Raw genomic sequence first — 26,140 nt, 5'->3', positions numbered from 1 at the left:
TGAAGATACCAAGGTTTGACCTTGGTATAGGCTCTACTACAAAGCAATGGCCCTTCTCCAGTGATGTTGGCAATTCAGTTTGGTTGAAAAAGTTATTTATTGCATAATATGTGATTTAATTTGACCACATTTTAAGTATTAGTACACTTGAAATCTCCTGACCTGCACCTCTTGACTTAATAAGCTTTAATTGCACATTTAATTGTTTAATTATGCTGTTTTAGTGAGCTTAAATTTATTCTACATTTTAATTCTGGATGTTTGTAATGTTCTGATGAAATTGTTTTATTGTGTGTTTTAATAATGTTTGGACATATTTTTATAACTAGTTTAGAACTGCAAACCACTTTGAAGCCGTTTAGCCTATTAAGCAGTTTATAAATCAATCAATAAGAATATATTGTTTTCAGTAATTAATTGATATCCACTGCATAAAGATGCCTACTAGAAGTCTATAATATGGTCACAGTCTAGGTTTGGTTGTTGCAAACAATTAGTTTCTTGTAGAAGTTCCATAATGTAGGGTTGGCATACAAATAGCTCAAAAATGGCAAAACTAAAACAACAACAACTTTGCGCCCCCCCCAAAAAAAACAGCTCAACAATTTTTATGTCCAGATTTTCACATGGCAACTGTACATAATGCTAATGAATAAATCTACATATGAAGAGTAGGCAAGCCGCTTATTGAACCTAATATAAACAAAACTGCATGATACAATTCTGTATTTTTTCCTTTAAAAATTATAGATTGTCCCCCAGCAATGCTTCCAGCGTGGTGTTATGCTAGCAGTGCATGCATTTATAAGGTTTTTGAACTTTTGTGGTATTAATAGACCTTTTGATCAGTGTTATCGTTTTGTGCAGACAGTGGTGGCATTCCTTTTGTAACCTTTATTAATATAGTGCACAGTAATGGAAAATGTGCATGGTTTAAACCTTAAAGAGTGTGTGCCTATAAACCTGGATATATAAAGCAGCTGAGATTACTCATAGTTGAACTCTCAGTTGGTGCCGATGTAATGTGGTGTAACATTATGGTTTCCTACTGGGATAGCTTTTACCTGCATTTTAGCACTTTTGTATCAGTATTGCTACATAAGAAGGTTGGCAGCTTGTAGCCTCTAAAATAGGAGCCAGTTAATACATGGTGTTGTGAAATGCATGGCTTCTCACCTGTTAAAAGTTCTTTTAAGGGCACGCAGACACACGTTTTGGGATGAAAATGGGAAATGCACCAAATCACAGTGGCCTTGTCAGGATATAGTGACAAACTTGAACCTGTCAAACTGATCATTGTAATAAAGGTATTGAAAATCAGGAGTAGGATCATTGGAAGCTGCCTTGTTTTGAGTCAGACCAATGGTCCCATCTAGCTCATATTGTTTATGTGGGAATTAGGCGGTAGTTTCCATTTGCAGACTATGCAAAAGACAGCCCTGGGCTGTTTGATGCTTTTGTTCTCTTTTCCCTCCTATAAAAACCATGCAAGACACTTTCAACTTTTTAAAATGTTACCAAAATAAAAACAATCCAGAGCTCTGCAGACAACATTTTGGACAGCTTCACCTCTTGCAAAGCCAATAGACCTAGAGCAGGCATGTCCAATTCCCAAGAGACTGTGATCTACTCCCAGTATAAAAAAACTAGCAGTGATCTACCCATTGTCACTGGAGGGAGAAGGAGCGTGGGTGGGGTGGGTGGATTGCCCAGAGTTGTTGAGCTCTTGGGGGAGGACTGCACAGAATTTTCTTAGCTTTTTCCCGGTAACTTTTTGTACACGATAAGGATCCTGCGATCTACCAGGATCAGCCATAGATCTACAGGTAGATCACGATCTACTGGTTGGACATCCCTGACCTAGAGAAACCTAGAGATATACAGGAAGAAAAGTATAAAGCACAGAAACAAAGAGATATTGTTTAAGCCTTTGTGGGGAGTCTGATTCAACTGTGGCCTCAATGTCACTGTCATTGTGCTTTTTCTCAGAAAGGGAGGGAACCTCCAAAATCACCCAATTTGCCTCGTTATTTGGCTCCCGCATAGGTCTAATACACATTCATTACACTATTTTAGACTGTTTATCCATCAGACTCAGTATTGTCTCAAGCTGGCTATGACTTTCCAAGGAATCAAACAAAGGTCCTTCCCATCACCTGTTGCCTGATCATTTTTAATTTAAGATGCTACAGATCTAAGTAGGCACCTTTTACATGCAAAGCATGTTCTCTTCTATTGAGCTGCAGCCTCTCCCCATTTTTAATCTTCCTCCTCCTGAGGGAGGGAATATCTGTTGCCTTTCCTTAAGACTAAAATGAAGGTTTATTACCTTTGACTTTGAAAAAAGGTCTTTGTGCTCATATTTGCTTAGTTATTTTTCATAAAAAAGCACAACTTCTTATTCCACACACTTTTCTTCGTAATGTCTCCATTCTGTATTTAAGATTGCCTACTTCTCACTTGATATCAAATACAACATAGCAAGTTTTGCTTGCAGAGAGGCAGGACACCACCTGATCTTTCATATAACTTCCCTCTTTGCAGTATACATGTTTCTGGAGCAAGAACTATACAGTACTGTATTTCAGGAATGGGGAATGTTTGTCCATCATGTTGGTGTGAGGTTGATGTTGCAGTCCAACAACATATGGCTACCATCTCTGCTTCTCCATCCCTGCTGTAGTTCTTCTAGCAGAACTTTAATTCGCCCTTCCATGCGTTCTGGGTTCTTCAGCTTTCTTGAAGCAAAACATCTGAAACTACACTGAATTCCTCCCCTTCAAAGCCAGTTCTTTCCCCTCTTCCCACAATGGGCTGAATTTCGAATTTCCTTGGCATTCATTTTACCTTAACAGCAGCAACCGTATAAAGACGCAGTCCTCAGATCTAGGGCCTTGTTGACTGGTGTTTAGGTTTGTATCGTATCTCTCTATCTTCCTCCCTTTTGTTGATAGATCAATACTAGTAAGTCAATAACATTAAATTAAAACTCTGGCTATGCAAGTTTTAGTGCATTTTGTTCTTTTTCACTGTGGATTTTGCTAAATGTCAAGTTTAATTCAGTGTTTGTAGTACCTTACTTTGCAGTCTCTCCTCAGTTCTTACTCAATTTGTCCCATCCATCTTTCACCGTTTCACATGCTCCTTTAAATAAATATTTATTTTCTTACATTTATATCCCACTTTCCTTCCATCGTGGAGTTTAATACAGTATATATGTGGTTCCCAGGCAGTCATTCATTCATGCATGCACTGACCACAACTAGATCTGCTTTACTTTAGCAAGGTGGTGGCCTCATGCGCCTTCAAACCATACCCTTTGAGCACTGTACTAAACCACATGGAGTTGAGTTGCTTGGCTTGTGATTTCTGACCCATTGAGGGGATTTCTTTGAACTTGACAAATTGTAAGCAAATTATGATGAGGGACAATGTTATTCAAATTTTCTTTTAAAAACAGCACTCCTGGTATGGAAACTCAGGAACTTTTTTCATTGACCTTTTCCCTTTAGAAAACACTTTGGATAAGATTATATGCATGTACTCTTAAATCTGATATTTAAGACATAACATATTTCCCCCCTTTCCTTTCTTTTAGGTGGTTGCACCTTTAATGATGGTCCAGGGCCCTGCGATTACCATCAAGACCCATATGACGACTTCGACTGGGTTCATGTTAGTGCTCAAGAGCCTCACTACTTGCCACCTGAGATGCCTCCAGGTAAGAGTTGCTATAGTGATGGTGAAAGCTAAATGCATTGATTCTGTGGAATATGGCTAGGATTATAGCACCCAGTGGTGCCCATCACACAGAAAGGTCTTTGATCCAGTCAACATTCCTTAAGTGGGACATGGGAGGTTGGTGGTGGGGGGTTGCTGTTGTTTTGCTGATCTCATTCAGCCTCCACACCGCTTTCTATGCTGTTCTGAAGGTCGAATTGACAAGATGTCAATTCTTGTTCGGAGAGAGAGAGAGAGAGAGAGAGAGAGAGATGTTATTTTGTTTGGTGGGTCAAAGAGCCTTCTGTCAGTGAGAAGGACACCACTGGAGTGTGGAACCAGAGTGTTCTTTTCTAAGAGCTGTTATCCTTTGAGCAGGTTGGGGGAATGGATGAGGTTGTGGTAAGATTCAGCTGTGTAAAAGAAACACTAATAAAATTGACTGTGAAGGTTTCCAGGTATGTCTTAACTATAAACTTACCTTGCTTTAGATAATAATAAAACTGAGTGCAACTCGTAATAAGATAACAGTAGCCTACTTCACAGGGAAGTTGAATAGATAGCTAAATTCCAAAACAGAATGACTCACACATGCCAACATAAGAGTTCCATGTGCCCTCCCTATCTCTCAAATTTAATTTTGATGTTCAGGTGTGTAAGTGTTAATGCATATGTAATCGAAATAGCACTACTTATGCAATAGAGGGGAGTATCAACAAGCCTGGCAGAACATCATAGCATGCAGAAGTACAAATTTTTTTTTGAACAAAATAAAATGGGAGAAGCGCAGTGAAGATGAGCATGCTCAGTTATCATGGAAAGCTGATGGTTGGGGTGATGAAATGAAAGATAGTGGTGGAAATGGAATGGAGTTCCTTAAATTCTGAACAGAAGCCCTCCATTTGGTTGCCAGTCACAGTTGTAGCATATTACAAATCTGTCATGCCTTCTTAGTGAAAATGATGTTGACATTATTTTATTTTATTTTTGGTCAAGGGACTTTACTTTTGGAACCTAGAGAAGCATTTACATGTAGGCTTCCCATCTTCATTTGGAAGAAAATAATCTCCCCCCCCTTTTTTAGGCTGTAAGTTAGCTATTGGCCTTCACTGTCACTTTTCAGTAGATACAAAGAATGAGCCACCAGCAATTTGTCCTGTACAAACACCATTGAACCTAAGACAACATGAACAAAAAATAAAAGAAATTAAAAACCTTAGTGACAAAAACTGAGGTTACAGAATAAAAATCTTAGTGACAAAAACTGAGGTTACAGGTTACATTTAGCCCACTGTGAACAGACTTCAGGCTCCCGAGATCTATGTTGTTGTTGTTTCTTACTAGACCTCCTTCAATCCCCCAGCAGGAGCCAGGCAGAAAGACTTATCTAGATACCTAAACTGAATTCAGCCCTTCCACTCTCAAAATTCCCTCCTGGTTACCCCCCAGCTTTTTTTCATTCTAGCAGTATAATTTGGGTGGGAGAGGTGGAGGGAAGTGGCATCTTAATGTTCTTGCAATTGTTAAACAACAAAGTGTAAGAAATCCTGGCCAATCCGTAAAAATCCCCCAGATATCTACCACTCTGTCTTCTGGCCACTGATTTAGCCAGAGTAAAATATGGAAGAGTTGGTATATGTGTTTAGAATTACTTGATGCTGCCCCACAAATAGATACAAATTGAAGTGTATTTTGTAAAGGAAAACACAATTATTGAAAATATTTAAACATTTTAACAGTGACACAATCTTTAAATTTAGTAAGTGACAAATACAGAGAGCATAGTAATTATTTAGATCCCTGGTTGTATCCAATTAATTTTGTTTACTGCAAAGATTCCCCCCCCCTGCCCTTTCCAATTCAAATTAATTTTGGTTGATGATACGTATTTTCTGAATTATAGTTATAAATCAAGTAACATGGAACAAATTAAAAATCTAATATATCATGTTTAAAAATAGCTGTGCTGTATCTGTACAGTAAAGATCATTCAAAGTATCTACATATGCCATCAAATTTTATTTTCAATGTGGAATATTAACATTTTTATCTAAGCAATTTGTAATGCCGAAAGGTCTCTAGACCTAATGAAAAGTTTTGAATAAATGTGTGTGTTCTTGTGCATTGGTAAATCTGCTCTTTAGTGTCTTCCTCATAAGCAAAAAGTTTGCTTAAATAGGTTTAGCTGATGGTTTCCTCATTTTTTTAAAAAAGAAAAGACCAGGTTAACTATCACCTGATAAAAAATTCTACCTGATATATTTATACTGCATTGTGTTGGATAACAGCAAAATAATAATAACAACAACAGTAATAATACTAGCATATAATCTTCTGGCTGTTCATCAACTTCAAATATCAGAAAAAATTCTGATTTATGGAAATATTTCCATTGTTAATTACTACTGTGGACAAGATAATGAATAACTGAAGAGGAGCAGCCTAGCTGACCTTGTCTGTTCACCTTTGATGAACAGCTTAATCGGTGCTTTCTAGACAAAATGATATGCTGAGTAAAATGAATGCTTCTGAAATTCAACTGCATTTTTCAATTAATAGTTTATTGAATAATTAATCATACGAAAGGAAGAAATAAGGTTGAGGCTCCTTTGTTTGTGCCTCCGAACCATTTGTGTCATTTGCAAGGAGGAAGAATGAGAACTTTACACTGTAAAATTAGATCAACTGGTTTGCAAGCCCCTTTTCTCACCGCCCGTTTGCTATAATTAATTATCCTTAAAAGTGGGTGTGCTTTCATGTTTGTAATTAGCGATTAGGCTTCTATCATTACCGGCTGCAATTGATAAATGGCCGGATGCCACAGTGCACCTTCCTTGTTAAACAAGGCAACACGTTATAAATGCAGAAACACAACCCCGTAATAGTCACACATGCTCCAGTGTTTACTGAAGGAAAAAATGTATCCTTTGTTATATATATTATGTAGAAAATATACCTCTTCCAGATGCTTCCCCTCCCCTAAACTCTGCATTGCCTTCTCCCACCCACCAATCAGTGAGCTATGGCAAGCCTGCAAAATCAAAATCTTAAAGCAGGCTCAGTTTTGCTATCCAGTTAGAATATTGAGAAGTTAAGTCCCCTTATTAGGTATCAAAAAGTAGGTACTAAGAACCAATGTGCTTGTCCGTGCTGGATTAAACCCTGTGGAGGCCCCATGACAGTCGAAATCTTGGGAGCTCCCTCACGCACTTGCTCAAGTGGGATAGCATTGAGCTAAGAAAGCTTGGTTGTAATTTTCATTCAAGATCAAATCAATATTATTTTTATCTGTTTTTGCGGGGCCTGTAAAAGGCGTGAGGCCCATAGCCTACTCTGCCTATTTTGTAATGCAGCACTGCACTTGTGTGAGATCAAAGTCACTCAACATAGGTAGGCATGGTGGCACTTGTTACAAACTGTATGTTCAAAGATTGGCCAGTGTTAGGTGCAAAGCAATGCATAAATATTATTATATTACTATGATAGTATAAAACATGCAGCACGGCCACCACAACCACTATTTGAAATGATGATTTACTTTAGATGTCTCAGTAGTAGTTTTGATCACAGTTAACTTGTGTTAGAGAGAAGACTCGTAGTTAAGTGAAAAGGTGAACACGATGTGGAATTATTGGAAGGCAGAATATCTGGGAGTAAGTTGGAAACAGTTATTGTTCTGAGTGACATTGGCCAAGTTCCCATCTCACTAAGCTGGGGGCTATAGTTTTTTCCTCCCACTCCTGCTGGGAAGGAGCAAAGTGAGAGCCACCAGTGCATATATAGTAATCCATTAACTATGGCTTACCATAATGAGTGAATGCAGCCCATCACTTCAAGATTCCAAGCTCTTCTAAATTCTATGGGTTCAACATAGTTTATAATTTCTTATAGATTGAATTACTTGGTTTAATGGGGTGATGTCCCCATTGTGGAAATTCACTCATGCTACAGCTGTTCCGTTAGCAGGACCCCTGTTCTTAGCGTAGCACAACAGATGAATCCAACAGATATCTTACACTTGCAAAAATGTCACACAGTGTCTTGGTAGTGTGAGTTCCATTTCACATAACACTAAGCCAAATCATGGCTTAGAACAAAATGAGCAGATGTGAGAGTTCCTGGCCTGAAACATGGCTGCTGCGCTTCTTTCTCAGTCCTGTTACTACTACACGTGGCTAAGCCATGATCTAGTTTAACATAGGATTTAGAGGTCAACCATGAAAGATTTTAAGCTAGCTGTCTGGAATGTTTCAGCTAGGTTATTTTTAAAGCATGTCCTAACTGGGAGACAATTTGCAATTTTATCTACAGTAATCACTTCTGATGGGAAAGATCCAGTCCCCCTTGAATTTATTATCTAGCTTTAACCATTATATTTTACTGATTTCAGCTGCACATTTAAATTATGCTAAAAAGAAAATTTTCTCTTTATTATGGGAAGGTCATGTATGAAGTACATAATGCTTCATTGGAAGGTGTAAAAGGAATGTTTGAAGATATTACATGACATTGAATCGAAAACCTACTGCTAAGCTATATTATGCCCCTAAGAATTTCGGATCTGGTTTTTTCTTTTTTATCAATAGTCACATCAGGCTGTCAAACGTATTTCATTCATAAGTCTATTATAGGGCACAAAGACTGAAAATGTCATCCTTTTCAGTTGAGCCTGTACTTTTGCCCTTTCTATCGGAGCTGCAACACATGTGATAAAATCAATTAATTGGTGCATTTGAATTTGAATGCTTCACTTGGTGCTGGATGGAACTTGGGATTTGAATTCCAGTGCTCAACATCTGAACTTTAGGTACCTCTGATACTGCTTACCGTATTTTTCGCTCCATAGGACGCACCTGACCAAAAGACGCACCAAGTTTTTAGAGCAGGAAAATAAGGAAAAAAAATCCGACTCAAATGTTGTACTAAACTATTTAAAACAGCAAAGTGGGTGGCTCCTGTCCACTTTGCTGCTTTAAAGCAAGCCACGGTATGAAGAGATTGGAAAAAGGACAGACATTCCATTATAATGTAGCTGTTTTCATTATCACTGGGAAGTCAGTATTGGCAGCAGTCACAAAAATTAAAATTTGAGCATTTTACTGTTATTAATCAAGAATATTAATAGTCAGGGAGAGAAACCAGGGCTGTGCAAATGAGAAGTGCTTGGAGTATGGAGGAACAACAAAGAGATCAAATGATTGTGCTCCAGTTCCTAAATCTCTGAAGTTTTCTCAAAACAGGCATGGTTGTTTTGAAAGGAAGATTCAAAATGGGGTGACTCAGCAAAGAACTGAGGAGGAAAAGAGGGCAAATAAATAGCTTCCATTCAATAACAAGAGAACACAATGTTTTTTGTTTGGTATAGGTGGACTGTATTTGTAAGAATTTTTTTAATGAATTATAGATTTGGAGTGGAATATCAGTGCCTCTTTTCAGCAAGAAAGATTAGCTGCGAGGAACATGGTCCACACACAAACACACAGGATGTCCGGTTATAGTTGTGCAGTTTAATCTGTTCCTGAGCAAGATGCCTGATTGGTTTTAGCTGAGCTCACTATTACTGGTTTGTGGAGATGCTTTGCATGCATTTATGACTATTTCTGCAAAACTGCTACTTGAAGAAATCCCCAAACTTAATATTTTTAAACTTCAAATGGAGCTCAGAATCCAGTTAGGCAATCCTTTGCAGTTGAATTAGGAGGCACTGAGAGACAGCAATTTGCTGCTCCCCCCCCCCCCACAAGCAGCCCAGGAACACACAGCCTTCCCTCTGCTTGCAAACCTTGTCGGGGCTTCAGGGGAAAGCAAAAGCTATAGGCAGAGCAGTCTGGCTCCCCACCCCCCACCCCCAAAGAGCAGCCCAGGAACACACAGCCTTCCCTCTGCTTGCAAACCTTGTCGGGGCTTCAGGGGAAAGCAAAAGCTATAGGCAGAGCAGTCTGGCTCCCCACCCCCCACCCCCAAAGAGCAGCCCAGGAACACACAGCCTTCCGTCTGCTTGCAAACCTTACCGGGTTTTCAGGGGAAAGTAAAGGCTGTAGGCAGAGAGGTGTGGCTCCTCCCCCCCCCCCCCAAAGAGCAGCCCAGGAACACACAGCCTTCCCTCTGCTTGCAAACCTTACCGGGTTTTCAGGGGAAAGTAAAGGCTGTAGGCAGAGAGGTGTGGCTCCCCCCCCCCCCAAAGAGCAGCCCAGGAACACACAGCCTTCCCTCTGCTTGCAAACCTTACCGGGTTTTCAGGGGAAAGTAAAGGCTGTAGGCAGAGAGGTGTGGCTCCTCCCCCCCCCCAAAGAGCAGCCCAGGAACACACAGCCTTCCCTCTGCTTGCAAACCTTACCGGGTTTTCAGGGGAAAGTAAAGGCTGTAGGCAGAGAGGTGTGGCTCCCCCCCCCCCCAAAGAGCAGCCCAGGAACACACAGCCTTCCCTCTGCTTGCAAACCTTACCGGGTTTTCAGGGGAAAGTAAAGGCTGTAGGCAGAGAGGTGTGGCTCCTCCCCCCCCCAAAGAGCAGCCCAGGAACACACAGCCTTCCCTCTGCTTGCAAACCTTACCGGGTTTTCAGGGGAAAGTAAAGGCTGTAGGCAGAGAGGTGTGGCTCCCCCCCCCCCCAAAGAGCAGCCCAGGAACACACAGCCTTCCCTCTGCTTGCAAACCTTACCGGGTTTTCAGGGGAAAGTAAAGGCTGTAGGCAGAGAGGTGTGGCTCCCCCCCCCCCCCAAAGAGCAGCCCAGGAACACACAGCCTTCCCTCTGCTTGCAAACCTTACCGGGTTTTCAGGGGAAAGTAAAGGCTGTAGGCAGAGAGGTGTGGCTCCCCCCCCCAAAGAGCAGCCCAGGAGCGCGGGGCAAAGGCGCACAGCCTTCCCGCTGCTTGCAAACGTTCCCGGGGCTTCAGGGGAAAGCGGAGGCAGCCGGCAGAGCACCGTGGCTCCTCCCCCCATCCCCGAAGAGCAGCCCAGGAGCGCACAGCCTTCCTGCTGCTTGCAAACGTTCCCGGGGCTTCAGGGGAAAGCGGAGGCAGCCGGCAGAGCACCGTGGCTCCTCCCCCCATCCCCGAAGAGCACCCCAGCAGCGTAGGGCAGCAGCGATTTGGCTCCAGGGACCACACATTCGCTCCATAAGACGCACAGACATTTTCCCTTCCTTTTTAGGAGGAAAAAAGTGCGTCCAATGGTGCGAAAAATACGGTAAGTAGTTTGAAATAATAGTGTTGATGGTGTTCAGTGCCACTTGGATTTGTATCTTTAGATATATTACTTTCATATGGGAAAATCCTTCAGCGTCCGGCTAGCTTGTTAATTTTGAACTTTTAATATTTAGAATATTATTTATCAGCAAATCAGTGATAGTGCTTAAAATGTCTTCCATAGATTTTTTTTTTTAATTGGCTGTAAAATAAAACTTGCAATAACAAAAGGTTTTTGGGGAGGGCGGTTGTTACCAGATCATTTTTAACCACAGAGCTGACAAGCACATTTGTTAATGTGATTAGTCCTATCCTCTCTTAGTTAACAGTTTCCCATTTTCATTTCTCTTCTTTAGTCTCAATTTTTGTGTTAGGCCATGTTATGTATAGTCCCTTTATGGCAAGGATGGGGAAGCTGTGGCCCTCCAAATATTGTTCAAACACAACCCCTGATCACCCCCCAGCATTGGCCATGCTGTTTGGGGCTGATGGGAGTTGGAGTCCCGCAGCATCTGGAGGGCTAGAGGTTAGACAACCCGGCTTACTTGTGAAGCCTTCTGATACCTTGTTTGCTTCAGTTCCCCCCTCCTCTCATTCTCTTCTCCTTTTAATTCACACATCTGTTTTCAGTATCTTATTTTTCTGCCTAGCGGGTGGCTGACATGGAAGAAAGGAGCTGGAATTCCTGCTGCAGGGTGTATAAGATAAGGGTGAGAGTGATGATGCAAGAATCAGATTTTTCTGCCTTGTTGTCCTTTACAAGACACTTAAAGTTGCTGGAGGGTATCCATGTCCTGTTCTACAGCAGTTGCTCAGCTTCTTTCATGCTCAAGTGTTATCTCTTAAGTTTGCTCTCTTTTTTTTTGCCTGGACATGACTAATTGAAAGTATACATAATAGAAACTTTGAAATGCACATTTCATTATTAAAAAATTCTGACCCTTCTGCCCATACAGGTAGCAAGTGGTACATTTAGATTCCACACAAAATCAGAACCATACTGACAGCCAAAATTTCTTAAGGGTAAGAGCTTTATTTAAAATGAAGCACGTTGCATTGGGGACCTTCTGGCAGAAAGTGCCATGGGTGCAATAAATGAACCATGAGCCCATGAAATCTAGAAGGTTGCTTCGGTAGACATAGTTATATAATACTTCAGAAATGTTAAGGGTGGCTTTTCCATACATAAAATGCAGCAAAATCTTTGGTACAGTGTATGGTAAAGTGATTGTCATTATAAAGCTCATATTAAAGTTTTGAAAGCTTCAGCCTTGTCTGTAGCTAAAGTAAACAGCTGTATTTTCATGGTCTTATGGTTAGGAAACCTGGAAGATGATTTATACTGAGTCAGAACATTGGGCCATCTAGCTCAGTATTCTCTACTTGGGTCTGGTCCTGCTAGCTAGGGATGATGGGAATTGTAGTCCAATAACACTTGAAGACTGAACTTTGATAGGAGATTTACACAGCCACTGCTGACTACCCAAAACTGATTGCCTTATTACTTCTTTTCTTGTCATTTGCCTCTTGCTCTGCCCCAGAAGAGGGGAAAACAGCAAACAATGAAGTAAGTAGAAAGAACACCAGGTGCCACTGGCTAGGAAGTGATGGTGGTTGGACCCAGAAGCAGGAAACAATATTGTTCAGTTGGCAGGAGAGAGGAGAGGGGCCCACTGGTGGTTTCCTGCCAAGCTTCCCCATGCCCTCAACCTGGAGCCCAGCACTGCTAGCAAGAAAACAAAAATAAATCCAAATCACAAAATAGCATACAGTATGGAACAAGCTGCTTCCAAGGATGGGCAGCCACATAACTTTGCTTTTCCATGAGGGTAATTAGATCTTCATGACTTCAGCATATGTCCCATGAATGGATTCTAGGGCTGAAAAGAATGGAATTCTAGAGCTTAACTGAAAGAATATGCAGTATTGATTGGAAGCTTGTCAATCTCTATGGTCCTTTAGCATCAGAAATGGCATCCACAATTGCTTTTTGATGACATGCAAATGTTGCTGTCACAATGTACCAGTGTCTTTTTAGCAATGCAGCAGGCTGGATCCTTTCCTTCCTTCCCCTCTAGGCCAGATACCCAACTTTGACAGGCTGGGTGGGCTGCCCATCTGACAATCACAAGGCATCATTATGATGTAAGGTGACAGCTTCACAGGGGGCCTCTTTGAGGGTGGGCAGTGTGCCTTGAAGAGACTTCTTGTAACCACCGATCAGCCTGATAGCAAACTTGCAACAGTTCATCTGAAGCTTCCAGTTGTTTCTTTGGAGCTCCATCCTTACCTGGTTCATGCCTGATGTCACATGTGATGCCTGTGAGGGGGAAGCGGGTGTGGTTTGGAGAAAACAGAATTGCAGGACAAATTGGGACACATGCTGGACCTAATTAGGCCTAGGGACCAGAGCTTCTCTGAATTTTATGGATTTAATGATTTTACGGGTAAATCAGAATTAAACAGGGATTTGGAAGTTTACTATATGGTTCTTGGCAAAGTGTCATGCTTTATTTTCAAACAGCCTTGTACATGAGTGAGGGAGTAGCAATTGGTGTCAGTTGGAAACCCAGACACCAGGTGTCAGTTTCTGAATGAAGGCCTGGTGGGAATGTGTGGGGCTGGCCTTGTGATGACAACATCCACTGGTCCATTCACATATTCAGACTGGAGAGTTGCTGCTAGTCAGTGTAAATACTGTTGGGATACTGCCAGGGAGACAAAGGCCACCATGCCTCCACGTTGTCTCAGGACGATCCATCAATCTCCTGTAGATACAGTATCAGTCAATTAGCTAGATGGACTGATTTGGCATAAGGCAGCTTTTTGTGTTTCTGTGGCCCTCCAGATGAGCGATGGTCTCCAACTCTCATCATCCCTGACCATTGGCTATGCTGGCTGAGGCTGATGGGAGATGAAGGCTCATAGGTTCCCATAGTAGTGTTGGATTTTCAGGGAAATGTCTAGATATTTTGCTACAGTATATTTTCCAAAGCGGTTTACTTCAAAATGATATTGCTATAGTTGTATATTTATCTTTAAATCCAACAGTTATAATTACCACATCTGAAATGCCCCATTTCCAGCTGCAACAACAAAGGTTCAAGGTGTTACATTCTCTACTGAACTGTTGGAGGGAGAGTCTTTTAATGAAGGGCACATTTTTAGTGTAAAGGCCACTGCCCTCTCAGATAAAAGTACATTTTGAAGAATGTCAAGAGATTACAGGAGGCAGAAAGGACATGCTGAGATGCTGTCTTGCATCTGCTATTTTGAGAATGTAATGCTGTTGCATTTCAGCTGTAATTGAAGATAAAAGTTGCAAAAGCAAAGTTGTAACACATGTGGGAAAGCTCCCAATGTAAGAACATGCCTTCGGTTGGTGCCTTGCCTAATGAAATTAGGAATGGTTTTGTGCACTTTGTCTTAAATATTGAAACAACTACATAGGTTATGGTTTATGAGATTGTCTGCACTGTCTCATAAAAAATCCAATATAAGTTGACTACAGAAAAACATACAGGAAAACGGATTAAAAATTGATTTTGGCATTTAGATGTAAAATACCTTAATGTTTCCTACATGCCCTGTGATATGTCTTGAGCACAGTTGTATGAATAATTTTGACACGTTAGAGCAGGTAGTTCATCAGATGCTGCTGGATTGCAATGCCCATCGTGATGGGAGTTGGAGTTCAACAACATCGGGGGGGGGGGGGGAGTCACAAGTTCCTCATCCCTGTGAAGGGAACATTTAGGAGCCAAAAGAAAATACCCTAATAACTTGACTCTAAAGGTTGTCATCTCTCTCAATGGTTGATATAAGCATGAGACTGCTTAAATCAAACATCTTTTCTGGAGTGTGGACTCCTTCTTAACTGCTGCTTGAGGCTAGTTTCACATCCATGTTAACTTTAACCATAGTCAGCAGCCATCACTGCTGACCTGATAATTAACCATGAGCAAGTTTTGTGGGGGAATAACTGCTCTGCTCTGGAAAGAAGTGTGCAGTGCTGCAATCAGACCTGAATGCTAAATCACAGTTTTTGGTAATATAACATCTTTCATATATTTTTTGAAGAACCCTTAAGTGTTATGAACCCCTAGTTTGCATTTTTTCTTTCTTACAGTCAAACATTCTGCTCTCTCTTTTAATAAACTGGTGATGGATTATCTCACTGAGCACCTTTTTTCTGTAGTAGTTCATTTTAAAACTAATGGCCTTGTTAGGAGAAGAAAATGAGAGAGTCTACCAAAATAAATTTCCAGAGCTGACTAAGCACCTTCTCTCTCTTTTAAAACCTGTTTAGTACAGCTTGTTAATCAACATGGTGTTCGGTCATTAGCACTAAGTTGCACTTGTTAATACCTTCTCGAGTCCCAGTCTGCAGTATTCTGCGATAACTAGATTTCTGTCATTTTACTGAACTTAAATGAGCTTGAAAATAATAAAGTTAAAGAGGGTGACAGGAGGCCTTAATAGGTAATGGAAAATATGGCGAGTTTCAGCCAGTTTTCTTGAATATGGGAACTAGAAGTGTTTGGAATACTTGGGATGAATAGATGCAATGATATCTTTTAAATGGCAAAGCTGTTTTCTGCAAAACATTTAGATTAGTTCTCTCCACTCTCTTTTCCCCCATTTACCTATAACCTCTTACAGCTTAAGAGTTACTGCTGGCTTAATATACAGATACCACCACCACCACCACCTTCTTCTTCTTCTTTTTCTTCTTCTTCTTCTTCTTCTTTTGCATGGGTGGTTCCATTTTTGGCTACATAAGGATCAGCGCTCAGAGAACTGAGGTCACTGTATGTGCATTAACATTGTGGAGCACTTAAAAAAACCCAACCTTGAAGAATGGTAAATTTTCCTGCTCTAAAGATGAGGTATCTAAAACAGAAGGCCTGTAGCTCTCCAGACACAGTGGTACCTCGGGTTAAGAACTTAATTCATTCTGGAGGTCCGTTCTTAACCTGAAACTGTTCTTAACCTGAGGTACCACTTTAGCTAATGGGGCCTCCTGCTGCCGCCGTGCAATTTCTGTTCTTATCCTGAAGCAAAGTTCTTAACCCAAGGTACTATTTCTGGGTTTGTGGAGTATGTAAGCTGAAGTGTCTGTAACCCGAGGTACCACTGTACTGAAGCTCCTGTCTGCCCCAGCCAGCACATCCAATGGTCAAGGATGATGGGAATGGTAGGCTAGCATTATCTGGTAATCTCAGTAGCTGACTGGTTAGTTGTTTTCATTGCAAATGCAAAGTAAACTAGTGAGGAATTGTTCATATCATTTATCTTGTTGAGATAACCTTTGAATTCTTGACCTTTGTGTAATAATATTTAGTTTATGTAAATATGTGTGTTTGAAGATAATATCATGGCTGTGAAAGAGCACTACTTAAAGGTCCTAATCAGGACCTTCGTCATCTTTTTTTCATTATTGCACAGCCTAATAGGCATAACGTTATGACCTACAGGCCTTGAAATCTAATTTGAGACAATAAGTGTTGAGTAAATAAGTCAATGATGGGAGTGCTGAGGCAGAGGACATAATGAGGGCAACATCAAATTCTACTTCAAAAAATAATTACTCAGACAACATCATAGAAAAGAGATGGAGGAAATAGTAAAATCATTACACATTTTTCTCATGTAATGCTCCACAGAATCTGAGGGTCTGCCGACGTAAATATTGATTTTTGAATCTCTATCCCTTTTGGCTGTTCAGCATGTAATTTGTATTCCCTTATTATGTTTTGCTGCTGAGACAGCATTCATTGATGTTTTACAATGGTAAATATAGCAACAATACATTCTGGCTATATCATTGCACTGAACCTCTTTTTATTAAACGGCTAGGTTTCTAACACACAAGCAATTTTGGCTATGAGTAACCAAGAAACCTATTGTTGCCTTTTTGAAGTTCCACCCGTGGCTAGCTGGATACACATACATGCACACAGGCATGCAACTAGGCTTTACTCAGAGTAGACCCATTAAAATTAATGGACCTAACTTAGTTGTTAATTGTAATTAGTTTACTCGATGCATAAAATGTAGTTGAATCCTACAAACATAAAGAGTCCAGGATGCAGTATGATACCAAACTGGCAATCGTTCATCCCCTGTGGGTCATAAACAAGTGTATGAAAGTTGGACAGTAGAGGAATTGGTAGAGCTCATTGTAGGCATGTAAGCAATATTTATCCCTTATACATTTTAGGAGACAGGATAGGTTATGAAACTGTGCTCTCTGACCTTGCCTCAGGTTGTAATCCCATGTACACATACCTGAGAATTAGTGTGGTTTACTTGGTGAGATTTACTTTTGAGTAAAGGTGAATAGGATTGGACTGTTAACCATTGTTAAAGGTTATGTTGGCACTGTAGTTGATAAAAACCACATGGTGATTGCTAATCAGGGTTTGTTCTTTGCTGCACAGGAGGCACCAGTTTCACATGGTAAAATGTTGCTTTCATAGGCTCTGTAAAGTGACTGCTTAATAACTCAACACATGAACAGAATGTGACCACGTATTTGAATCTGTGCACTCAGCATAGAAAAATTTCTAATTTAGCAATTAGTTCTGGTGATTAGTTATGCATACCCATATCTATATAAATATAAATATAATGTCCTGGTTTTAATGAAATCTCTGTAGGTTAAAAGCTTTTATCCTAAAGCTGCTGCAGACCTAGAAACCTTTTCCCCCTTTTCTAAGCTTGCTGTCTTGGAATGCAAAATAAATTCAGAAGAAAAACAAAACTGTTTTGCGTTTCTCTCTAAAACTTTCCTGTCCGTGATAAAATATGTAATACAATCTAAGGAAGTACAGTGGCTAATTCACTTTAACTTATTACCTTTGGGTGCATCTACAATGTACCAGTAACTTGTATACGTATAAGATTCATTCTGAAAACAGAGATGCCTCCCATAAGTGTTTTACTGGTCAGCCAATCCATCTCTATTCCAAAATTGTTACGCAAAAAGTTGAGTGATTTTTACAACCAGCATTTCCAGTTACATGTTGCATGCCGCCCAAATTTCCAAGCAGTGTGAGATTCCAGGGATTCCAGGTGCTTACCCAGGGTTTATTCTTCCCTTGGAATCAGGGATAGCGGAGAATGTGGTGTCTTTATGACACATGGATTATTTACACACATCTACAACCAGAGCCTGTGATGGAGGAGTTCACAGCATTAACACCCCAATAGGACTTGCTTCCCCCATAGCTGCAGCCTTGCATTCAAAGAAGAAATATTCTCCCTCTCCTCTCTCCAGCTTGCTGCTTTGCTTCTAGCCCACACCACCCCAACTCTCTGCTCCCAACTCTGGCTATGTTTTTCTAAGTACCTGCAAGTTGGGGGAAGGGGCGCCACCCATTTGATGTCTCACACAGGTCCCATTCCATTGCTGCCTTAGCAACCTAGTACCTCACCAGGAAGCTAGCCTGACTTTTCCAAGAATTAAGAGTACAGTGGTACCTCTGGTTAAGTACTTAATTCGTTCCAGAGGTCCGTTCTTAACCTGAAACTGTTCTTAACCTGAAGCACCACTTTAGCTAATGGGGCCTCCTGCTGCCGCCGCGCCACCAGAGCACGATTTCTGTTCTCATCCTGAAGTACTATTTCTTAAGTTCTTAACTTGAAGTACTATTTCTTGGTTAGCGGAGTCTGTAACTTGAAGTGTATGTAACCTGAAGCATATGTAACCCGAGGTACCACTGTATATATATTTGAGGAGTCCATCTTAATCGATACAGTGGAGTTAAGTCAACTTTTAACAGTGTTAAATTGCTATTGCATTCAAAATGGCTAGGGTTGGGGTGAGTGAGTGGAGAAAGACATTACTTTGCTGTAGAGGTCTCTCCAGTGAAGTTCTCTTCATGGTCATGTGCTGTGAAAACATTAAATATTTACATGACTAGAATTGCATCAGCTGGATAATCTGGTTTCGATTTCAAGAGGTGATCTGGTTTTCTTGTTCAGAAAATAGCTCAATTAAGAATTCATAGTGATTGGGGGGTTCAAAGTGGAGGGAGTGGTTACTATTCTTGATTTGTATAACTAACACACAAGCATACCTATTTTGTATTAGGTATTGTGCAGCGGCAGTTCACTGGTAAAGCAAACACTTCCACCACTTCTCTAGTCAAATAATCAAGTATTTAAAGCATTTGTTTAAAAAAGAACAGAGATAAGTGCCCTAATTTCAGAAACCCTTGACGTGCAGAACATTCCAGTTTCCTCAGCACCTTCACAGAGCAACCATGGTAGATTATAAAGAAGCCCTGTCTCCCTCAGCTAATACAGTTGGTGTAGGGTGAAAGGATTTGGCCTGGAGCAAGCTGTTCTTCTACTGAGTTTGAGACAATTCGGGTCCTACTCTGGCATCACTAGTTTTTCTGTAAGCCTGTGAGATGCCAGACCTGCACACATTATGAGTGCAGTGTAGCATAATCGTGCTAGCCACCTTAGTTCTTTCTTTTTATGTTCTACTCAGTAAATGCGCTACCACTCCAATATGACTGGTGCCTTTATACCCATGTGCATATGGTATGTGCAAACTAGCATTAATTGGAAAGATAGCCCTCTTGGAACTTTGGGGTTTGCATCTACAGATTGCAGCTTCTGATTAGCAAGCAGTCCTATCTCTGTTCCAATCTGCCTGCATTCATTTGTTTCGTGCTGCTTTTACAAAAACTGTGCCTGGTTCAGATTTAATAGTTACAGAACATGATCATTAGGAGGAGCTGGTTTATCTGACTTAATTGTGGATGGCTTAATTTCCCATTTTCTTTTAATTTTCAGTGGTGTTGTACTGTTGAATGATGATGTTTTTTGATGCCTACTTTTTTAGCTGTGTGTGTGTGTGTGTGTGTGTGTGTGTGTGTGTGTGTGTGTAATTGCCATACAGGCAAGAATTTGCAGGTGGGTAGTGCTTCAAAAAAAGATACTCTAACCTATGCAGAAGTGGTGTGAGTAGTCTTTGATGCTCCAAATGTCACTGGACTGCAACTCTCATCATCCTGGTCTTCTACCATGCTGGCTGTAGCTAATGGGGATTATTGTCCATCAAGAACTGAAAGACAGGTTAGCCACCCCTGCTGTAAAACACATGTGTTTTTCCTTGCAAAGAACATTAGTGGAAGTGTTTATTTCTGGAATATTAGCTACAGTGACTTCTAATTGATGACTTATGGCTACAAAGACTTCACTCTGCAATGTGTCACTAGCTTGTGACTTTTGGTAAAGATCTCAAAAGCTATAGATCTGTAAAATCAAACTTTGATCAAAGGTCTGAAATTGAAATGTAGATGCTGATGTTCCCTGTGTTCAAGGTGGATACAAGTTTCATGTGTCTCAAAGAAGCAAGTATTCCTTAATTATTTTAAAAACCTAATTGAAATTGTGTGCTTTTCTAACTCCTCCAGAATGGACTGAAATGTTATAATAGGGAGAAAAATTACATGCAGTGATATTTGTCTTTGACCTTCATGTTAAGTAGATAGCAACTACCTTCAGTCTTATTTCACTGTTAAGTGCCTATTGTAACTGGTGGTAAAGTTGAGATGGTACTACTTTTTGTGTTTCAGAATGATTTCCTCTTGCATCAGAGTCATTAATAGTAGAAAATTAGGGATTGAATAAAACTTGGACTTAGTACTCTCTTAATTATTGTGAGTTGTCACGGCTACTATATGGACCTATCTCTGAAAGTAGTACAGTGGTGCCCCGCAAGACGAATGCCTCGCAAGACGAAAAACCCGTTAGACGAAAGGGTTTTCCGTTTTTCGATGCGCTTCGCAAGACGAATTTCCCTATGGGCTTGCTTCGCAAGGCGAAAACGTCTTGCGAGTCTTGCGATTTTTTTCCGCTCCCCCCCTTTTCTAAGCCGCTAAGCTGCTAATAGCCTTTTAGCCGCTAAGCCGCTAAGCCTTTAATAGCCGCTAAACAGCTAATAGCGCTAATCCGCTAAGCCGCTAATAGGGTTGCTTCGCAAGACGAAAAAACCGCTAGACGAAGAGACTCGCGGAACGGATTATTTTCGTCTTGCGAGGCACCACTGTACTTTAAAAGGAGACATGGTAACTACTCATTACTGCTATTCATTAAAGGTGGAGCTAAATGTTAAGGAAGCTGTTGCCAAAGAGTACTTTGGTTGCATACAATGGTGTCCTTCCACAAATGGATTCATGGAATCCACCCTGCATTCATGGAAGAGGCTTTGATCTAGGTGAGGTCTTCACAATTGGAAGAGGAATGGAGATGAGCCATCTTCTATGCTGTATTTTAGGGTTCCCCCGTGCTGTGGAGCAGACTTTCAGGGGGCATCAGAAGCAGCAGGGATATTGATTTAAAAAAAACCTTTGCTCCCCTTCCGTGAGCTGGACCAAAATACTTTCTGTGAATTGAAGTTCAATTCCCTGCATTTATTTCTTCTCTATCCTTGGAATTTTATTGAAGCTCTCCATGTGATGGACATCTTTAAGTTGTGCATTCTGCAATTTTTCCTCACATGATTTGCAATGTGGTGATGTCATGCCAATTGATGAGTTTTCACTTGGCATTATGGAAAGATGTGACAACTCTGTGTCATTCACCACCACCGTGGGTTGGCAATCTCTACTGATTCTTTGAAATCTTCAAGTATGGGGCAATGTGTGTTTTGTGCGAATATCACTGGTATATTAAGGCCATGTTTATATGAATCTGATGTAAAAAAAAAAAAAAGTTGAGAGATTATAATCGCCTAGGATAGAGGAGCCATAAAAAGAGGATGTAAAATGATTGTGCCTTTTTCCATAAAACACTAAATTTTGCAGCTAATAAACAAGTTGTAAAGCAAGTTTAACTCAAACCTATTAACTACTGCAAGCGTAGCATTCCCAGAAGGAAGGTGTATAGTGTAATATTAATGGAGAGAAAGGTGCAGGAAAAAGAGCTGAAGGTGATAGATTACCAAGCATTTTTCATATATATTTGCACCACTTATCAAAAAAATTAATGGCTCAAGTTTTAATCTTCTCCCAATTTGATTACACGCCAGACATTGCTGCATGCTTAATTGACCTTTGAAATATAAATCAAGAAGTTAGTTGCCCAATTTAATTACCATGGAAAGCTACATTGAAGGTCAAAGTCTCCATCAGTGGTACAGAGGGAGAAGGTGCATGTAAACATAGAATATATTATGTGACCTGGGGCTTCCATGATGATGCTGTACATCACTTCATCATGTTTAACATAGCAGGCATACCCTATTATGATTCTAATGCTACAGAAATATACCAGTTAGTTCAGAAACCAATGACATGAGTGCTGTGGTTCTTAGAGGATGACTCTGATAAATATAATAATGTGTTACCAGTGTGTGGCAACAAGGGAATCGTGGAAGTGAACAAATTTCTAGACTGGATGCTGTCAGAAAGCATTTGACCCCCAATTTAACCTTAAGAACTACTTTGTCCCATATGAACTAGACCCTGCAAGCATCGTCTCAGACCCTTCTCTGTGTGCCCTCTTCATGGGAGGTCCAGAGAATGGGCTATTAAAGTGGTGACTTCCTGCTTGTGCAATTCTCTCCCCAGAGAGCATTGCCTGGCACGATAATTGCTTAACCTTTAGGCACCAGCCAAAAACATTTATTTTCTGCCAGCCCTTAGGCTTTTAATTTATCTGTGGCCTCCCACCATGAGTGGGATGTTTTAGTCCCACCTTTTAAGAATATGAGTTTTAGATTTTTCTGTGTTTTGTTTTTATGCAGGATTAAACGTTTGCTATTTATTTATTGCTTTAAGTCACTTTGAGTTACTTAGAGAAAAAGCAGCAAGTAATAATTTTAAATAAATAATATTTAAAATTGATATTAATTCTTTGACTAAGACATTATAACCATCATCCATTGAATGTGTGTAGCAGGGAACGGGAATGCTGGATTTCACAGGCTAGTCCTGCTACTGGGTGTCTGAAGGGGCTCAACATGTGTGCTGTTACTTGTGTGTAGAATTCCTTCACATGAAGCAGTTGCTGTTGGTCCAGGGTCACTCTCATGTAGAGTCATATTTGCACTCAGAGTCCCTTTACTGCAGCTGCACATGCAGACTGAGGAGATCTAGATCAAATCCCTCTTGCATTTTCTTTCACCACATTGCCTCTTCTACATCTTACATAGTTCCCATTTTTCTACAGCGGATGTGTCTTTTATTAATCCCATATGTTCTACACATTTTTTAAAAAAAAACCCTGCTATGTTCACACACTGATGGATCAGTTGTTTCCTTAGATTTAAAAAAGGTTATTAAGTTTTTATCCATCCATTCTCCTGGATAAATCAGTTTTGACTCACACAATTTCATGAGAGTGTTGCACAAGGAGCATTTATGGTGTAGTAAGGGCAAAGGAGCAAGATCTAGGTGGAAGTTAAGTCCTGTCAAGACATTAAAAGTCACATAGTAACTACCGTGTGAAGAAAAGAGCTGTGGTCATTGCCCACCACTGCTGTATCTCCTGCCAACACAATTCACAAATTAGGTGAATAGCTGCAACAGAGAAGCCTACTCCATGTGATCTGGCTCTCCATGTGATCTGGAAACAGATAACAGATAAATCCACCCAGGTCACAGATAATTCCTACATGTGTTCAGCGCCCTTCCCTGTTGATGTTTCACAGTGTTTGGTACTACAAACTTTGGTGTATTTAGGGCAAGCATGCTTGTCACATAATGTGAATGAGCTTTCAGAATTAAAAGTATCTTCAGCAGAAGTCAAGAATGAGTTTGGAAAGGCAGAAAACAAGTGTTGGGAGAAATACCACCCAAACCCCTTATACATATTCTTCTTCTTCTTCTTCTTCTTCTTCTTCTTCTTCTTCTTCTTCTTCTTCTTCTTCTTCTTCTTCTTCACTTGTCTAAGATCAGTTTAGATGCTCCTTCTATGTTACTCTTGGGCTGACACTTCACATGTGGGAATGCAGCAGTGTGTAATCTGCCATAGTGCACGGTGTCTCCCTGGCAGGGATTCATGCTCCAAAAGTGACGGCACTACTGTGGAAAAAAAGCTCCATCTCTGCACTACCCTATGTGCAGTAAGAGTATTTGAAATGTTACTACATTGCTTACATACATGACAAAGGGCTTTCCTGCAACTGCCATGTGAGGTGAGCAACATCTAAGGCGGTGGCGGGGGGGGCACGCATCACACAGATGTGATGTGGGAATTCTGTGACTACAGCTCCTGATGTAGCACGTATATATACACATTTGAATCTGGAAGGCTAGCCCTTTGCCCCTGCCCTGATGCAAATCCTCCCACTCCCAAGCTGTTGCAAAGGAGAAAAATACTCATCAGGCGCTCCAGTTGTGAAATCCCCACATCACATTTACTTTAGCCCTCAAATTGCCTCCGCTCTCTTGAGACACATATGGATTGATTGCAGATGTTGCTTGGCAGGAGACACAGTGGTGGGAACTTGTATTGTTCTATGCCATGGTGGTGTTTGTGTCTACAAATATTTTATGTCCATAAGATTTAAGGCACAGCTGGCACCTCACGTGTGTGCTTGTCTCCTCCCGCTTGCTGTAGTTGCACCTGTCAACATGATAGAACAGGAGTTTAGCTAATGAGTTTACCTACTAACGGCACATCCGGAGGGGGTGGGATGAGGGGTAGGGAATCGATATACCTAGGAGAAACAGATTGCAAATGGCTTTTCTAAGTTGTTACAGTAACTAAGACTTTAGGTTCCTGGCGACGTAGTGACTTCCTGTGTTGCATGGCTTGTTTGGTCGTTTTGTGTGCCTTTAAGGAAGTACCGATTTACATTTTGCTTGGTATACTAAAGAGAAGAAAATGTATTAGGTGCTTGCAGTGCTTTTGCCGCCCGAAAATAGAAATGGACAAATAAAATGCACTCTGGCAAATGTGCAGGCTGATATATATATGCGTGTTGAAATTGGGAAGATTAATTTACAAAAGCCAAGTATATATTCTCCTTCTATTTTCCAACTCCCCACAGTTCCCGACTTCAGCTGAGTTGGCTGTAATACGTTACAGAGTTGTTTCAAAGCAAATTAGAGTTCAGAATGAATTGCATTTACTTCAATGCCATGGAAGAGAAGGCAGGCAGGGTGGGAATTGCACTTGAGGAAGATGCATGAGGCAAGGTGGCAGAAGGAAGATGGAGCTGCTAGTGGACTGTGGGGAAAGAGTGGCTGGAAGTCAGGAAGGTGGGGAAAGAAAGAGGCTAAGGGGAGAATGGAAACAGAGTGCCTCATACAGGGTCTAGGGCAGCCTTCCCCAATGTGATTTCTTCCAAATATAATGGACTGCAGCTGTGCTGGCGGGAGTTGATGGGAATTGTCGCCCATGATTTCTGGAAGACACCATGCTGGGGGAGGCTGGTCAACAGATTGGAGGGACATTTGCGCTATTGGCTGGACAGATTGGAGGCTGTGTGCCCAGAGAACTGACAAGGTAATTTGAAAGATAAGTTTGAAACAGCCAGCCATGACTTTAGGTTGCATATTTCTGGTATCTCTGTACTGCTGCTTACCTCGGTTGTGCTGAATATTCGCCTAATTAAAGGGGGCCATTCCTCTGGGTATGCATGGGCAATAGTAGCCCAGGAGAAGGCTTTCTCTGTGGCAGTCCCTAGTCATGGAACTTTCTCCTCACAGAGGTGTGTCTAGCATATCTTTTTTGTATAGCCTTCACCAGATGATAACCCTTGCCTTTGATCATTAAGACATTTTCTTCCTTGGGACCCACCTTTATCATTGAATCCATACTGCTCTCTTTTGGCTGGAGCAGTTGTCCTGTGCTACTTGCTTTTAAAACTGTAGCTTTCATAATTTGGTTTTATAACTGTCTACTATATTGTTCTAATCTGCCCTGGGGACCTTTTGGTAAAGGCTGTGCAAGAAATCTTAAATAAGGAGGTATTGGGGCAGGGGGTGTTGGTGTCATTTCTGTACTGTTGGAAAGGCACCTGGCTATCCCATTTGGAACACCCAAGTAGTTAAGAACATTTAAACCCTTATTTGTTGTGAAATGTATTAAACTTGTATTTGAATGACTTAAGTTTAAGGGGTCCTATTGTAAAAAGGGAAAAATAATTGCTAGCTATAGCTTGCCTCCTTGTGAACTGACTTTTTAGAATAATTCCCTAATGACATGACAATATATTAATCACCCCATAACAGCAGCTAGAGCATGCCTGAATCCCGTTCTTCCC

The 26,140-nt window shown here is 40.9% G+C and overlaps 1 protein-coding gene across 18 annotated transcripts in view; it reads left to right on the top strand.

Moving 5' to 3' along the window:
• The window catches only part of PTPRK (protein tyrosine phosphatase receptor type K), a 330,112-nt gene that overhangs the window by 76,803 nt on the left and 227,169 nt on the right, over nucleotides 1-26,140 (top strand). For all 18 annotated transcript variants that reach the window (XM_083497982.1, XM_083497980.1, XM_083497977.1 and 15 more), the window contains exon 2: nucleotides 3,599-3,721. In XM_083497982.1, the coding sequence (XP_083354108.1) occupies nucleotides 3,599-3,721 (123 nt within the window). The remainder of the gene's footprint in view (nucleotides 1-3,598; nucleotides 3,722-26,140) is intronic.

Source organism: Podarcis liolepis (assembly GCF_965112155.1).
Source record: "Podarcis liolepis genome assembly, chromosome: 3".
Classification (NCBI taxonomy): domain Eukaryota; kingdom Metazoa; phylum Chordata; class Lepidosauria; order Squamata; family Lacertidae; genus Podarcis; species Podarcis liolepis.
Note: the sequence above shows the minus strand (reverse complement) of the source record. Positions and strands in the feature narration are given on the sequence as shown.